The sequence below is a fragment of the Stegodyphus dumicola genome, chromosome 2 (genome assembly GCF_044657685.1).
Source record: "Stegodyphus dumicola isolate Sdum_Otavi_A_Nest chromosome 2, ASM4465768v1".
In the NCBI taxonomy this organism is placed as follows: domain Eukaryota; kingdom Metazoa; phylum Arthropoda; class Arachnida; order Araneae; family Eresidae; genus Stegodyphus; species Stegodyphus dumicola.
Window position 1 is genome coordinate 263,243,855 of NC_140769.1, and position 16,547 is coordinate 263,260,401.

The window sequence follows — 16,547 nt, forward strand, 5'->3', positions numbered from 1 at the left end:
TAATCTTCATCATGATTAAGCATTTTTGTTCCATAAAAGTTCTAGCATAAGCGTAATTCGGCTCACAGATTGTTGGAAAAATATGTTGAGTTACAAAAAAAAAAAAAAAAAATGCCTTTACTTCATGAAAAAAAATGGCGTCCCAAAAAAAAAAACTAGCAGGTTGCTGTAGCAGGGTTGGTCGCGAAATTTCGCCAAGTTACCATAGCCCGAAGATTAATAAAAAAAAAAGTCAGAGAATTGCACAAACTAGGCATTACACACTCCCTCGACGTTGTCCATGTAAACATATACAGTCAAAAGTCTTTAATCCGGACGTCCCTAATCCAGACCTCTAAGCTACAAACTTTCTGCGCATGCGTAAACGCATGCGCGTTTAATGTATAACAGACAGTATAAGCTAAAATTATCTAATTATCTATTTCAGTTAATGTTGCAGATTGCGTTGTTCCTTAATCTTTGAATTGGATCCAGCTTATTATTTCTTTGGAGACTGTTAGAGCAATTTTTGTCAAAAAGAGTTTCCAATTCTGGAGCTGCCAAAGGATCTACAAAGCGAAAGCATGTTTCGATGTCCATTAAACAAAAAGTGGAATTGCTGCAAAAAATGGATAAAAGCATGAAGAAAATGACAGAGAGGCGATTTGTTTTTCCAATCATTCCGAAATCTGTTTATCAATTTCACGCTGCTCTGCGGGGGAGGGGGGGGGGGCACAATGAACTGGAAGTTGATCTGTCAGCACTATTCTCATCTTAAGAGGGCAGATGTTTTTATTTTATTCAGCTTATAATTCCTCACTAAATGTAGTGTTTCATCTCGATGTACTCCAATATAATTTAAATCAATTTCCTCATCATTATAAATATCATGAATACACATCAAATAATTTTCTGGTTGAAATTATCTAATTTCGACTATGCGTGATGTATGCTTTACGCATGCTCGCGTTGAAAGGTTTAATAAAGTAAACAAATAAATATTAAACTTTTTTTTTTTTTGTAAATTTCGATACCCTTTAGATCATAATTGCTCTTTATTTCATAAATTACGGTTTCATATTTTTAATTTTATAATTTCTGCATGCCATCTTACCAGATTTAAGTGATGATCTATAATCCGGAATCGACGAAGTCTCCTCGAGTCTGGATTAAAGACTTTTGACTGTATCTATATTCATTTAAAAACTCAAAGGAGCAGCCAACAAAAAATACATAATCTCAATAAACTACCTTTTTTAATCAAAGAATGATATAACATAAAAAAAGGAAATTCGTCTTTGCACTACACAAAGGAAATATTCGCTTACCTTATTTACGAATTAACACATCTTCAGCCAAATAAAATTCTTTAACAGCATCCAAAAACTTCCTAAAATTATCTGAACTAGAATCTGTATACTGGCGTTGCCACATTAAATTCACAAAATAAGAGTAAAAAATATTCTCCGTAACAACTGTACGCATTTCCGACTTTCAACCATATGTATTTCTTTTCTACAAACAGGACACCTAATAATGTAAGTAAACCTTCATTTACACGCCAGTCAAGTAATGCTCTTTTCTTCTTTCTTTCTAAATCATACAGAAACTTCAAATTAATCTTACCACATTTGGCCATTTTGCCATCTAAACTACAAAACTTCCTAACCAACACACACACCACAAGCCCTTACGAATTTACGGCAATCATGCAACCGATTACGTCATAATAGGGTTTACTTAACATTCAACTAGTCAGGCTACCATAAATGAAACAACTTCACGATAATAAAAGAGGTACCCTTCTCTCTACTCTAACCGGCTTTTTTTCATGAGCCAGACACGTCGTGCCTTGGGCAATATCCTGGCTATACAAGTACAGATAAGGATAAGTTGATTATTCTTAAAGGAAAAACTCATAACTGAGCTTATTTATTTCTTGTAAATAAAAATAAATGTTACAACAATATGCATCTTCAAATCTTCGAATAAGATTTATACTAAGTTGTAAGTTATTTATCTCAATTTATAGAATTTTTGGCAAGTTATTCATGTTTGTTTTTAATGGAAGTGAAAATAATATAACTAAATAAGTAACTAAAATCTTGAAATCTATGCAATACTGTATTTCAAACAAATACATAAAATGTACTCAGAAATCATGCAAAATCGCTTTGTGGACCACGAGAAGCCCACAGAGGTGGCAGTTTGAGATCATTGCTCCATAAAATTCTATAGAAATTTAATAAAACTGTCATTGAAGAGAACTCTATACAATAGTTGCTTTGCAAAATCATATTAGAAACTTTCTAAAAACTTTACAGAATGTTATTTTATATAAATCTGCAAAGTTTTCTAACTGTAATCAAAGCAAATTTTAAGTTTCTGATGTAGTACATGGGATACAGGTAAGTAAAGATAACTACCATTCAAGCTCTAGTGTAGAATTGGGTGCCCCTTCAATTAGCGACAACTTTTAAAAATTTTTTTTATTTTGGAGATGAAACCTCATTTCTGGTTACCATGATAGTTTTAGCTTCCTGATTTTTTTTTTTTTTTTTTAATTAAAATAGATTGATGTGTACATGGACAAATTTAAGGCAGTGCACAATGCCTAGTTTGTGCAATTCTGGGATGTTATTTTAAGTGAAAACAGATCAATGTGTACATGAACAGAGTTTGTGCAATCATTCGACTTCTTATTTTGGTTTTGTATAGCGGCCATCTTGAAATTTTGCCTTTCTGGCACTGATCTTGGCGTCAAAAAAGAATCGCCAAAAAACAAGGGGCACCCAATTGTAAACTTTTACCAACTGTTCATTCATTAAATATTGAATCATTTCCAAATGAACATCTTTGTCCTTCTTTCTCTAGCTTAATATTTTTACATTCTAAAATTATATAGCCATTTTAACTACATTAGTAAATTTAGAAAAGGTGTAAAAATTCTACTCAAAAATGAAAATTTATCTTGTTTAATGAAAAAAGAAAATTCTGTTGATTTTTTAATGCTTCTACAGTACTCTTTTGTTACTGGGACCAGATTCAAAAATGTAATATATGCATGTATATGTATGTGAGTATAAACACATATATGTGCATACATGAACACACATATATTTCTGTCCGAATTCCGACAACAGAAGAGAAGAGCTTTTAAATACTCAAAACTTTGACAGAACAATATAAGGGAAATTAAAGCAAGGAAACTCGTTTAGAATTCTTTATTATGGCCCAATTTTCTACATAGTGGGATCGGATATTTTCGGTTGAATTCTATTAGTTGATTCTATATGTAGAACCTAAAACTGTAGAAAATTTTATAAAATGTCTGCATAAATTTTTATAGAATTTCATAGACTCTCTGATTTACTTTATTAAAACAAACTAAGCCATAAATTTTAAGGACTCTAAAAAAAGTTTGACTTTAGGCATTTTTATAAAATTCTATAAAACATTATCGTAAGGGTAAGATACATTATTATTTTATGACTAAGCGTAAAACGTTCAGAGTTTAGAAAACGATAAGATTTTAAAAATATTGTCTGTGCTTACCATGAAAGGAAACCAACTGCACAGGCAAAGAATGGGCGGCATAGACACGGCTAATGGGTATCTCCACAGGTACACTCCTATCCGATTCTGGTGATCCAGAAATTTCAAAAGCAGCGTGATTTGGTGATATACTTATTGGCTGCCCAGAATGTCCATTCAAAACATTCGACAAACTCCTTGCTCGCTGGCGAGAGTCAGAACTGCTACTCGAACCACTCCCGCCGTCCCTTTGGCGAAGGCTTAGAACACCTAGCCCGCTAGCACCAGAAGTACTAGCCATTTGGGATCCACTGGAAGCAGGTTGATCTCGTGCATTGTTGTTGTTCGTACTCTGTTTTGCGCCCATTTAGACAAATTATATTTAAAACCGAAACAAATCTGTTCCACTGCATGAAAAAACACATGGAAGACACGATGTTTTCAGAAAATTTACCAATCTTGTCAACATTCGCGATGTATGAAAATTTTTACAACGCTCATAACTGCAGTTTTAAAAATTTTACCACTACCTATAGTACAAGAAAACTCATAATGTAAACCTTACAACGCTGCTCGAATTTCTGTAAAAATCTATTACTACATCAAATTAGGAGGAGTTGAGTAACTTGGAAACTGCTTACAGACAGACAGACAGACAAAGTAGACAGATGTCTTTTGTTGCACCCGCTAAATCTTTCTGCACCGATGGGCGAAAAATCAAGCATAGGTGCGAAGGAAAGGTATATAGAAAGGGGGGCAATTTCGTATTTCAGAGGAGAGTAAAAAGGAACTTCGTATATTTTATACGAGTTCGAAAGGCCAGGAAGAAAAGATGGGACAAAATAAAGTAAAAAATAAATGGCCCAAAAGTAATGGAGAGGAAAAAAATTTTTTATTTGTAATTAACAAAAAAAAAAAAAAAAAAAAACCACGATTGTGTTCATGAGTGTAGTCAAAATAGTCTTCCAGGTGTGTGTAATGAGTGTGTTTTGTAAAGCTGAATAGATGTAAAGATGGGGGAAAATTAATAATAAAATAATAAATATTGGGGGTCCAGTCACATAACAGTATAAGTCAGGTTTAGAAGCTAACTTTTGCTATAACAGGGAAACTAAAATTTAAAAATTTTTAAATTTAAACTTTTATTTTTTAACATGGAAACAAATACTAGCCTCTACCTTGAGACACAGTAACAGAAGACACATAAGATCAAGATACATATAATATCATGCAAAGTTATACATTAAACTAAGTAACATCATCTATTGCGGTTTCCAACATATTTATATACTCAGAAAACACCATCAGATAAAATCATAAATCCAAAACAAGGCGAGAACATATCAGCAAAAATAAATAAGTAAATAAATTACGGAGTTTTTTTTTTAAATATTAATTAATTTTTTTTAAAAAAATAAGCATTTTATTTATTTATTAAGTTAATGATCATAATTTATTATATGTGTACTATTTTATCAATTTGAGTCACACTGTATTAATATATGCTTTTAATTTAAATAGATAGGAAATATAGATTAAAGGAGCAAAAACTACAACTCTATACATTCATTGAGGCCCGAGATCGTGTTTTTCCCTCTCGAGAAATTCCTCAAAGGGGTCCCAATGGGTAGAGCTAACACTACTGATACGGGCTACTGATAAGGATAGCGTCCCTACGAGATGGTAAGCAAAAAAGAACCACATTATTTAAAGCAATTACTAAGTATTTAATGCCAGAACATAATAAAATGAGCATAATAATAATAATGATCATAACAAATAAATGAATTTAAAGGTACTTTAGTGACAGATATTTGATTTAGCTTAGAGAAAAGAAGTTCTACTTATCTGAACGCTCCGTCTTAGTGCTGCAAAAGATTGCAAGGAAGACAAGACCCCCAGGTACAGTCGGTCACAAAAGTATTCGAACACCGGTACCCTATCAGAAAATGACAAGATGGCGTTTTTTTTTTTTTCTCTTTCTCTCTGTGTGTCGTGTTATTCCATCCTAGGTTTTCTTCTCCACCCCATCTTGGAAAAAACTGGAAAAAATTGGTTACGATCTCTTTTTGAATGGGGAGATGCCATTTTGAGAAAAAGCTGACGACCCTATCTTGGATAATGAACATGACCGCTCTACACACCCTTTTACTCTCTCTCTCTCTCTTTTTGAATTGGGAAGCCATTTTGGGAAAAAGCAGACGACCCTATCTTGGAGAATGGAAATGAACGCCTCTCCCTCTCTCTTTGAAATGGGAAGCCATTTTGGGACCCTCTATTCTTGGGGAGGGAGAAAACTGAAGTCTGCATTTCGCTGTCTCTGAATGCGGAAAGCCCTTTTGGGAAAAGCGGACCCTCTTCTTCTGATCTTGGAGAACTGGAAATGAACGCTCTACACGATCTCTCTTTGAATTCAGAAGGTATTTTGGGACCTTCTAATGTTGGAAAACTGAAATGAACGCTCTACACCTTCTCTCTCTCTCTCTTTCTCTCTTTCTCTGAAATGGGTAGCCATTTGAAAACTCCCTAACTTTGGAAAAAAACAGAAATGAACGCTCTACACCATCTCTCTTTGAAAATGGGGGGGTGTCATTTTGAGACCTCCCTCCCCTAAACTTGAAAAAAAAACTGAAATGAATGCTCTACACTTTCTCTCTTTGGACATGGGTAACCCTTTGGGGACCCTCTCCTCTTGGTAGAAAAAAAAAAGAACTGAAGTGAAGGCTCTACACAATCTCTCTTGGAATGGGATCCATATTTCGGGAAACGTGGATCACCTCATGCTGGAAAACTGAAGTGAACCACCAAGATTGGACTCTATATAATATTTTTTTTTAATTGACATCATGACCCTCCTCCCATTTGTTATTAAAAAATTGTTTTTTTTTTGTTTTGGTTTTTATCCCATTTCCGATGTGATTTCAGAAATGCAATTCCATAACAGTTCAATTTCATTCGAGGTTAAATGATCTAAACAGTGTTTGACCCACCCATCCGTATGATTATTTTCTTCTCCTTCCTGTTGTACCAAATTTTGTAAGTCCATATAATCATTCCATACGGGAAGGGCTAGATCCTCACAAGGCTGTCTTGAAACACTTGGAATCTCTTTGGGATGAGTAGAGGAATCTAGGATGTCTGGACCCGGCTGCGATTCTACCTCCATGATTTCTGGACCCGTTGGAACTTGTTTCCCGGCTGAAATTCTACCTCCATGATTTCTGGACCCGTTGGAACTTGTGAACCCGGCTGTGATTCTGCCTCCATGATTTCTGGACCTGTTGGAACTTGTGGACCCGGCTGACATTCTACCTCTACGATGTCGGGACTTTTTGAAGCTTGTGGACCCGTCTGACATACTACCTCTACGATGTCGGGACAGGTTGGAGAAGAAGAAGAAGAAGAAGAGGATACTAGAAGAGTTCTTTCTGTGAGGAGTCCGAAAAGGTTGCCTGTTTGAACAAGTCGGGGAAGAAGAAGAAGCTTCTGGATTCTGAAGCGGATCTTGCACGCCAGGTAGGTTCCGGTAAGTCGACCGTTTTTTAAGAGGTAATTTTTTTTCTTCCTCCTCATCTTCAATTGTGATGACTTCAATTTCATTCCGTTGCCGGGTCGATTTTGTTTCGGGCCATGACGATGGTTTGGTCCAGCTCCTCTTATCATCTAAGGAAGGGATGGGTAAAGGTGGCGGAGGGTTTTCTTCTTCTTTTTCTTGAAACATCATCGGCGATTGGAAAGAAATCTCCTCTTTCAATTGTTTCCAAAGCGAGTACGAGCACCGATCGACGAGAAAGAGACTCTTCTGGGTTGTGACGATGAGATATTGCGTTTCCGGGGGAACGACATAGTTTAGAAAAGGTCTTAGAATATATTTCTTATATTTCATCCTGTCGCTGACTTTAAAACTTCTTTCCTTCAGATTGGGGGACGATGATTCGTAATAGGCGAGAGGAGCGGCTGTGGTCTGAACAATATGAACTTCGTCTTCAGCCGTCGTTTTCACTCCAAAGGTAAAATATCGTTTCGTGAGAAAAATATTCTTCCACCGAAAACTCGTGCGCGGATCTGTATATCGCCGGTCTGTTTGAATGGGCCGTCTCAAAGCTCGATCCATCCGATTCCAAGAGAAGGGAGATTCCTCTTTCGTTTGTTGCGATTCGAATAAATTTCTGTATATATTCTGAACGAGCAGGTTGGAGGATTCGACATCTTGGTTGAAAGAAACGATCGCTTGATGAGGTGGTAAATGCGGAATAAATGTCGCACAATGACACGCCAAAAAATTTTCTTGCTTTAGCGTCTTCAAATCCTCCCCGTTCGAAATCCGTTGAGTTGGAAAAACTTAGCGACATGGCTCCCAATGGAAAAGAAATGATCTCGCCCAGTACTCTCGTCTTTTTATATATCTATATAGACACACACAGACACACATAGAGGCTCTATGACGTCCGTTTTATTTGTTTTTTTTTGTTTCTCTCTCTCTCTTCTTTCCAAGAAATCTTATCTCCATGACCTCTTTTTCTTTTCTTAAAAAGATGAATGTGTGTCGGAATGAGGAAGTGAAAGTAATAATTTAATAAACAAAAAATTATCCAACCATGACCTTCTTTTTTTTTCAAAGTCAACCTTTCCAATCCAAGGACGTCCAGAGATAGAGGAAGCAGGGAGAGAGGAGGAGGAGGGAAGGGAAGGTCACACTCTCTTTCTCTTTATAAATAAAAGGGGAGAGCCCCAAAGTCGTATTTTTGTCCAAGTGGATCATGAGGAGGCATCCCCAGCTCACTACGTGTATTCCTTTCAAATATAAATATGTTGATCTTTCCTTTTATATCATCCAAGGAGTCGTTTACCTGAAAGCCTCCGATTTTTCAAAATGTGCGTGTTATCATACCATGGGGAGTTATCAAAAGATGCGGGACGAATTTTTATCCGACGAAAACGTGTTGATGGCTCGTGACATTCCACCTTTGGATGAACAAATTTTGTTAATGAAACGAGCCAAATATTTTTACACGTCCCACTTTCTAACCGTCTCGCAAATGAATAGGATTATGGATCGTCTTGAGAAGACAAAAGGGATTCTCGTTCATTTTAGTGAATGGTTGCACAAATGTTTGCACGAACCTCTCTCGATCGAGAAGACTGGGAAGAATACATATTATATTCTTCTCGAGGACTCTCCTCCTTCGTCTCATCATAGAGAGGCCACGACTTTTGAAAAAATCCTCGAGCAAGAAAAAATAGAATGGTGGAACAACTACCCCATCCCTCTCCCCGAGCATCAAGAGGAGCCTGTTCAGAAGAAAAAGAAAAAACCTTTCCAAAAGCCTATCCTCATCCTCCTCGATAATGATGGGGATGAGGAGAAGCCTGTTCAGATTCCTCTCAGTTTGTCAAAACCCGTCGAGGATGAAAAACATCTCCCTTCCTCAAAACCTCTTGAGGAAGAGAGACTCCTCGAGAAGGAGAAATCTCTCCCATTGTCAAACCTCCTCGAATATGAAAAACCTCTCCCTTTCTCAAGACCCCTCGAGAAGGAGGGACCTCTTCCTTTATCAAACCCCTTCGAAGATGAAAAACCTCTCCATTTATCAAGATCCCTCGAACATGAGGGACCTCTCGATTTGTCAAAACCCCTCGAGGATAAGGGAACCGAAAATCCTCTCCCTTTCTCAAGACTTCTCGAGGAGGAGGAGGAGGAGGAGAGACCGCTCCATGTCTCAAGACAGGACCCCCCTCTATCTCTTAAGGATCCGAGGAAAACGATTCCTATTGAAAAATCATCTATCGACGATCCCCAGAAAAGGTCTTCGGAGGAGATTAGACTTCCATGTAGAAAACGAATCTGCCACAATCATAATAATAATAATAATAATAATAATAATAATAATAATAATAATATACCCCCTTCTCAACAACAGAATCCTACAACATTTGCAGATAAATGCATTCAAACCAATCCCTTTATAGTAACCCTTTTGATTGGAGAACCCGTGCATTAGCCTCGAAAAATAAAATGAGATTCTAGACTGTTTCTATGACCAGAATGTTAAGCCAATAGATAGGTCTAGCTCAGAATTTTTCTTTTTAAAAGAAAATAAATAAATAATCCAAAGACTATTCGTAAATATAAATGGTAAAGTCTTGAGTCGGCTGGAAAAAAATTTTCAGAGCTGAGAAAAATTCTACAACTCAAAAAAAAAAAAAAAAAAAAAAAAAAAAAAAAAACCTTTTTGTTAATTTTTATCATGTCTTAGACATGATAAAAATTAACGACCCCCCTTCCCTTTTCGTCTCGGAATGTTGTCTCACTCTTTTGAAAAACAAATCGTGATTCATTCATGGAATGATTGCCATTAGAGAAAGGATGAGTCATGATCTATTTTTAGAAAGGGTGAGACATCCTTCCCAGACAAAAAGGGAGGGTCATTAATTTTTATCATGTCTAAAGACATGATAAAAATTAACCAAATTTTTTTTTTTGAGCTCTGAGAAATTTTTTTTCTCCCAGCCGATTCGAGACTTTACCATTTTTTTAAGAATGATTTCTCCCTGATCTATTATTTCAAAATTCCAAGTTTCGCTTCAGAACCATCTATGCTGTTGAAGAAGTAACGTGATATATGTATTTTTTAATGAGTTCTGTCAAGATTGAATTGTGCAGGATCGACCTTGCGAATTTCTTCTCTGTGTCTATTAATAATAATGATACCGAACTGCTTTTTGTAGAGCGCAATGGAAAAAACCTTTTGTATGGTTAGGACAATTCATGTGTTCGATCCCATTGTATTTGAGAATCTCTTGCGTCGATCCCGAAATGCAATAAATGGATCTTTGCAACCATTTCTCTAAAAACCGCCGTTTCATTTCTCCTCGCACCCAAATCATGGAAAAAGGTTCCGTCAACATCGTTAACACCCATGGAAAATAACTGTACGGAATTTCTCCTTCGTACCACGACAAGCCGTGATAATAATCACTCGCCCACACAGCGGTTCGTTTTTCTTTCTCGGTGAGCATTTGCCATGGAAACGGGGGTTTAAAACAAATACCCCTCGAGAAGTACCGTCCAATGTGACGTAAGCCAATTCTTTCACAATAAAGGCTCCTTGAGAATCGCAGAAACATTCAAAGTCGAGCACGAGTTCCATGTTTTTTATTTCTTTTTCTTTCCAAGGTGACCTTTATTATTATGATGATGGATGTGTATTGAGATACGCACGATATTATTCAAAAAACAAATATATATACGAATGTGACCTTTCCCAGAATTCATACGACCTGTCACGTGCAACCTTCTCTCTCTATATATATAAAAGAGGAGACGGCGAGAGAACGCTATCCATTTTTTCCTTCAGGACACACAGCGAGAGAGAGAGAGAGAGAGAGAATTTTGTTTTCTTTTTTTCCTCAATTGAAGAAGATGGACATTTTGAGTACCAAACCTCTCAAAGATTCCTACATTGTTCTGGACATGGAATACTTTCACTGTTATGATCCAAAGACGGGAGATATATGTTTCATCTTGAAGGAACTGGGCTACATCACTTGCGATTTAAGCTTATGCGGATCCATGATTTTTCTCCCTCCTGTCCATTACGATGACTTATCGTCCCGCAATCAAGCTGTGGTCAACCAGACTACAAATAACCGACACGGCCTGCAATGGACCGAGGGTCGTCTTTCCTACGAGCATCTTCCTACGATCCTGAAAATGCTGACCGAAAATGTGGAGGTGATCTACGTCAATGGATACGATAAAGCCGAATTTTTCAGCAAGCTCTGCCAGCGATCCGTTTACGAGTTTTACATCCCAGGGAAAACCGAGTGGCGGAACAAGTCGAAATGCACGCGACACCAATATTTCCAAAAGATGATTCATTGTGCCGAGAACAAGGTGAGAAATTTTCGATACCATTTGATGGAGGGTAGTTACGTTTTCCGGAAATTACATTGTTACCCCTCCGAGAGCAAAGCTGTCGAAGACGAAGAGGAGGCGGAAGAATCTCCCCAGGAGAACTCGTGCGACGATGAGGAGGAGGAGGAGGAGGATGAATTTTCTAATAATAATAATAATAAATGTCTAAGTTGGGATGCTTTAGAGACCCAAGAATATTGGTCTCAACCCTTATCTCACCTAGACCTGAAAGAGGATCCTCAAGTGTACTCTTTGTGGTCCTCTTCTAAAATTTGGTCTTGGAGAGAACCCTTGAATGTTCGTGAATGAAATGGTATGACAATCCCTAGAGAAAAAAAAATAGAAAAAAAAGTTCCTTTTTTTGTAATATGTTGATTTCTTTCAATCCCATTTCTTTTCTATAACTCCAACCCCAATCGACGAGAAGAAGACGAATTTTCCAAGTTACACAAGACGAATCTTCCAAGTTACACAAGACGTAGAAAGATTTCACAAGGATTTATAAATCACACGCTCCCACATGATATATGTATAGAGAGAAAAAGACCCTCTGTTCTCTAGCCAATACGTCAAGACTTCCCTAAACTAAGAGAGACCATGAGTACCGAGGAAACCTTAGCAGAGCAAGTGGAAAGACTTTCAAAGAGATTAGAAGAGTTAAGACGGGATAGATTTACAGTTCCGCCGACTAAAGAGGAAACAATCATCGATTTCAACAAACCGCTATACTTTCATTCTCTACCCCAAAGAATGAGACGAATGGACTCGCCGTTGAACAGTTCCAATGAGAAACAAAATGTCACTTATTTGAATAGTCAATTTCAACACATGAATATTTCATAAGTATTTTTTTCCCTAAAGCGTAGGGAGATCGGATCAGTAGTTTTTCCCTTTTCATCGTCGAAAAAGATTGGGAGGAAAAATCTTTCTCAGCTCTCTCAGAAAAATTTTTCAGCTTTAAAAAAAAAAAAAAAAAAAAAAACTTTTTGTTAATTTTTATCATGTCTTAGACATGATAAAAATTAACTCTACCCCCTTTTTGTCTGGGAATGTTGTCTCACACTTTCTAAAAATAGACCATCACTCCTCCTTTCCTAAAGAATAGAATTCCAAGAATGGGATCTGGTCTATTTTTAGAAACGGTGAGACCCTATTCCCAGACAAAAGGCGGGTAGAGTTAATTTTTATCATGTCTAAAGTTCAGGGTCCATCCATCTTCTTATGTGAAAGGGTGACCCTGACGAGATCGAGATAAACAAGTCCTGTGAGTTGTTTTGTAATCTTGACGCGATCCAAGAAAGACTTTTTATTTTTTTTTTTGAAATAGGCGGGGTTGGGGAGAGAAAATATTCTCACGACCCTCAGATATCTTTTCATAAATATATTTTTTATCAAAGTGTTTCTTTCATTCCGATCCTTTTAAGAGGTTGGAATGACCCTGACATTTAGATGGGGTCGCGATCCCGACAGATGTCGCGCGAGTATAAAAGTGTGTGTCCTCCACGAGATTTCTTCAGAGAACAGAAGAAGACGTGAACTGAGCTGGTAAGTCCCTTTGGTCCTATGAATATGGTTATCTATAAACTCGATTTGATTCTTTGTTTCTTTTTTTAATAATCATAATAATCATAACTTCATTTAAAAAGAACTCTCTTCTTAACCCTTTGAAAAGAAAAATGTCTCTTTCAAGACGACGACTCTAAAACGTTTTATTGTTTCCCCCCCTTTCTAGATCTTCCCTGTTATACATATATACCTTTTCGATTCTTTTTTTTGCTCCTGTTTGTGGAAGACATCACCGTATTCATCGCCATGGCGTGTTCAGAAAACTTTATCGTGCTCGATCTAGAGGGTTTCCAGTCCTACAACCACAAGAAGGGTGAATTTACCTACGTTTTAAAAGAATTGGGCTATGCGACAAAAGATTTTTTGACCGTGGGATCGTTGACGTTTGCTCCTCCTCACCCCTTCCACCAACTGAATGAAAAAAACCAAAAGACGAATGCCTGGCTGACGAGAAACCGGCACGGACTTCGTTGGAACGAGGGTCATATTCCCTACAACCATTTAGGACGCATTCTCCAATCGCTCACTCACAGCTTCTCCACGATTTATGTGGTGGGATGTCAGAAAGCTAAATTCTTTGCTAAAGCCTTAGATTATCAAAAACCCGTGACGGAAATTTATGTGCCAGATGGAATCATTTGGAAGTATCGGGAAAAATGTGCCCGACATCATCAAAGGATGAAATATTTCCATTGTGCCGAAAACAAAGTGCGCAACTATCGATGGCATATTACGGAAGGAGATTTTCATATCAATCACGTCTATCCAGACGGAACGGAGAAAGAGGAGAGGATTCAGGAGGAAGCAGACAATCCTCTGCAAGCTTTTGATAAGGCCTACGATCAGTTAGAGAAGGATCCGTCCCCAAAAGCGTACGATAACCTCATCCAGAAATGGGATAATCTGTCCTGTTTCCAAGTGATGGAACATCCGGCTGAGCATACACCTTTAAACTTGATGGGCTCTTCTTCTTTGTCGTCAACTTCCTCCAATAACTCGAGGAAGACGGAGGGTTGGGGAGACATACCTGAAAATATTCCCCATTACGATCCAGCAGCCTCTTGGGACGAACCTTCCAAAGAATCTCATGAGACCCCCAAAATATCTTCAGAGGATCCAAAGACAAAATCCACTGAGTGTTGGGACAATGAACGGACGACTCATGCTCTAAAATCCACTAAGACTATGTCCACTGAGTGTTGGGACAATGAACAGACGACTCATGCTCCAAAATCTATTGAGACTATGTCCACTGAATGTTGGGACAATGAACGGACGACCCATGCTCCAAAATCGACTGAGACTATGTCCACTGAGTGTTGGGACGATGAAACCGAAAAGACGACAGAGAATTGGGATGACCGTTCTCAAAAGTATTTGAATTGATATATACATAAACTCAGGAGAAAAAAAAATAAAGAAAATATTTTTAGAAATAAGTAGAGAAAGGTTCTCCGCTTTCCCTATATTTATGGAAATGGACTGAGGAGAGAGAAAGAGAGACGAATCAGGAGACCAAAAAAATGGGTCTTGGAAGGAATGAGTGCAAATGCATTCGATTCCTTCCGAGACCCATTTTTTTGGGTCCCTCTTTCATCCAATCTTGGAAAAGAACTTTGTCCTATTTTTCTAGGTCCATTCAAAAAGAAATGAATCTATCCATAAATTTTCTTAAAAGAAAAAAAAAAAAAACAAAAAGATCCTTTACCTCATGACGGTCCAAAGTCGAGAATCTTGGAAAAAGTTATCCACTCTCTCCATCCAGTCAAGCTTCTCTGTAGAAAATCTAGTAGGTGCATCTGCATTCTCGAACACCCGGCAGTTATTATTGGACGCGAAACGTCGAATGCTGAAATAGTTAACAGTGAGCCCATTCTTAAAGAAACGGGGATGTTTTATTCATCCAGTCGAGTGCGGAAAAATTTCTGAGAGCCGGAGAAAAATTTCTCTGACTGAAAAAAAAAAAAAAAAAAAAAAAATACCCCCCTTTTAGTCTGAAAATTGATGTCTTCAATTTTTCGAAAATTGAAGACATCAATTTTCAAATTTACAGACTAAAAAGGGGGGTAATTTATTTTTCAGAAACTTTTCCCAGCCGACTCGATGTGAATAAAACTTTACTGTTTGTTAAGAATGTTATTTAATGGATCGATTTCAATCTATCGAGTTTCGCTTGAGTTCCGGCCGTGCTGTGGGCCCACCTGGATACAAGTTTTCCCCTTTTGGAATAGAATAAAACTTTACTGTTTTTTAAGAATGTTATTTAATGGATCGATTTCAACCTATCGAGTTTCGCTTGAGTTTTAGATGTGAATAAAACTTTACTGTTTTTTAAGAATGTTATTTAATGGATCGATTTCAACCTATCGAGTTTCGCTAGAGTTCCGGCCGTGCTGTGGGCAAACCTGGATACAAGTTTTCCCCTTTTGGAATAGAATTTCCGTCAAGGTAGGCTACTTTTCCTCTTTTTGCATTTTTCATGTCATTTCATTTGTATTACAATATACTGAATACTGGCGTTCGAACTGATTTCTAGGCTATTTCTATACAAATGGAGCTCGATCCAAGAAAGAAATGATGTCTTTTTTTTTATTTTGTGGACTGCCAATTTGTATTGGAATATACTGAAAACGGGTGTTTGAGTCGATTTTCAGTATATTTCAATACAAATAGAGCTCGGTCCAAGAAAGAAATGATGTCTTTTTTTTTATTTTGTGGACTGCCAATTTGTATTGGAATATACTGAAAACGGGTGTTTGAGTCGGTTTTCAGTATATTTCAATACAAGTGGAGCTCGATCCAAGAAAAAAATGATGTCTTTTTTTTTTTTATTTTGTGGACTGCCAATTTGTATTGGAATATACTGAAAACGGGTGTTTGAGTCAGTTTTCAGTATATTTCAATACAAATAGAGCTCGATCCAAGAAAGAAATGATGTCTTTTTTTTATTTTGTGGACTGCCAATTTGTATTGGAATATACTGAAAACGGGTGTTTGAGTCGGTTTTCAGTATATTTCAATACAAGTGGAGCTCGATCCAAGAAAAAAATGATGTCTTTTTTTTTTATTTTGTGGACTGCCAATTTTGCATTGGAATATACTGAAAACGGGCGTTCACGTCGGTTTTCAGTATAATTCAATACAAATGGAGCTCGATCCAAAAATGAAATGATGTCTTTTTTTTTTTTTGTGGACAACCAATTTTGTATTGGAATATACTGAAAACGGGCATTCACGTCGGTTTTCAGTATATTTCAATACAATTGGAGCTGGATCCAAGAAAAAAATGATGTCTTTTTTTTATGTTGTGGACAGCCAATTTTGTATTGGAATATACTGAAAACGGGCATTCACGTCGGTTTTCAGTACATTTCAATACAAATGGAGCTGGATCCAAGAAAAAAATGATGTCTTTTTTTATGTTGTGGACAGCCAATTTTGTATTGGAATATACTGAAAACGGGCGTTCACGTTGGTTTTCAGTATATTACAATACAAGTGGAGCTGGATCCAAGAAAAAAATGATGTCTTTTTTTTATTTTGTGGACAG

At 37.1% G+C, this 16,547-nt stretch overlaps 1 protein-coding gene across 2 annotated transcripts in view; it reads right to left on the minus strand.

The window, feature by feature from the left end:
- The window catches only part of LOC118191830 (E3 ubiquitin-protein ligase ZNRF2), an 85,389-nt gene extending 81,241 nt beyond the window's left edge, over positions 1-4,148 (minus strand). The window contains exon 1 of one of the 2 annotated variants that reach the window (XM_085812108.1): positions 3,535-4,143. In XM_085812108.1, coding sequence (XP_085668234.1) covers positions 3,535-3,880 — 346 coding nt within the window. In that variant the 5' untranslated portion in view covers positions 3,881-4,143. Of the gene's footprint in view, positions 1-3,534 lie in introns of both variants that reach the window. The other variant, XM_085812109.1, reaches the window with a different exon arrangement.
- Positions 4,149-16,547: the final 12,399 nt, after the last annotated feature.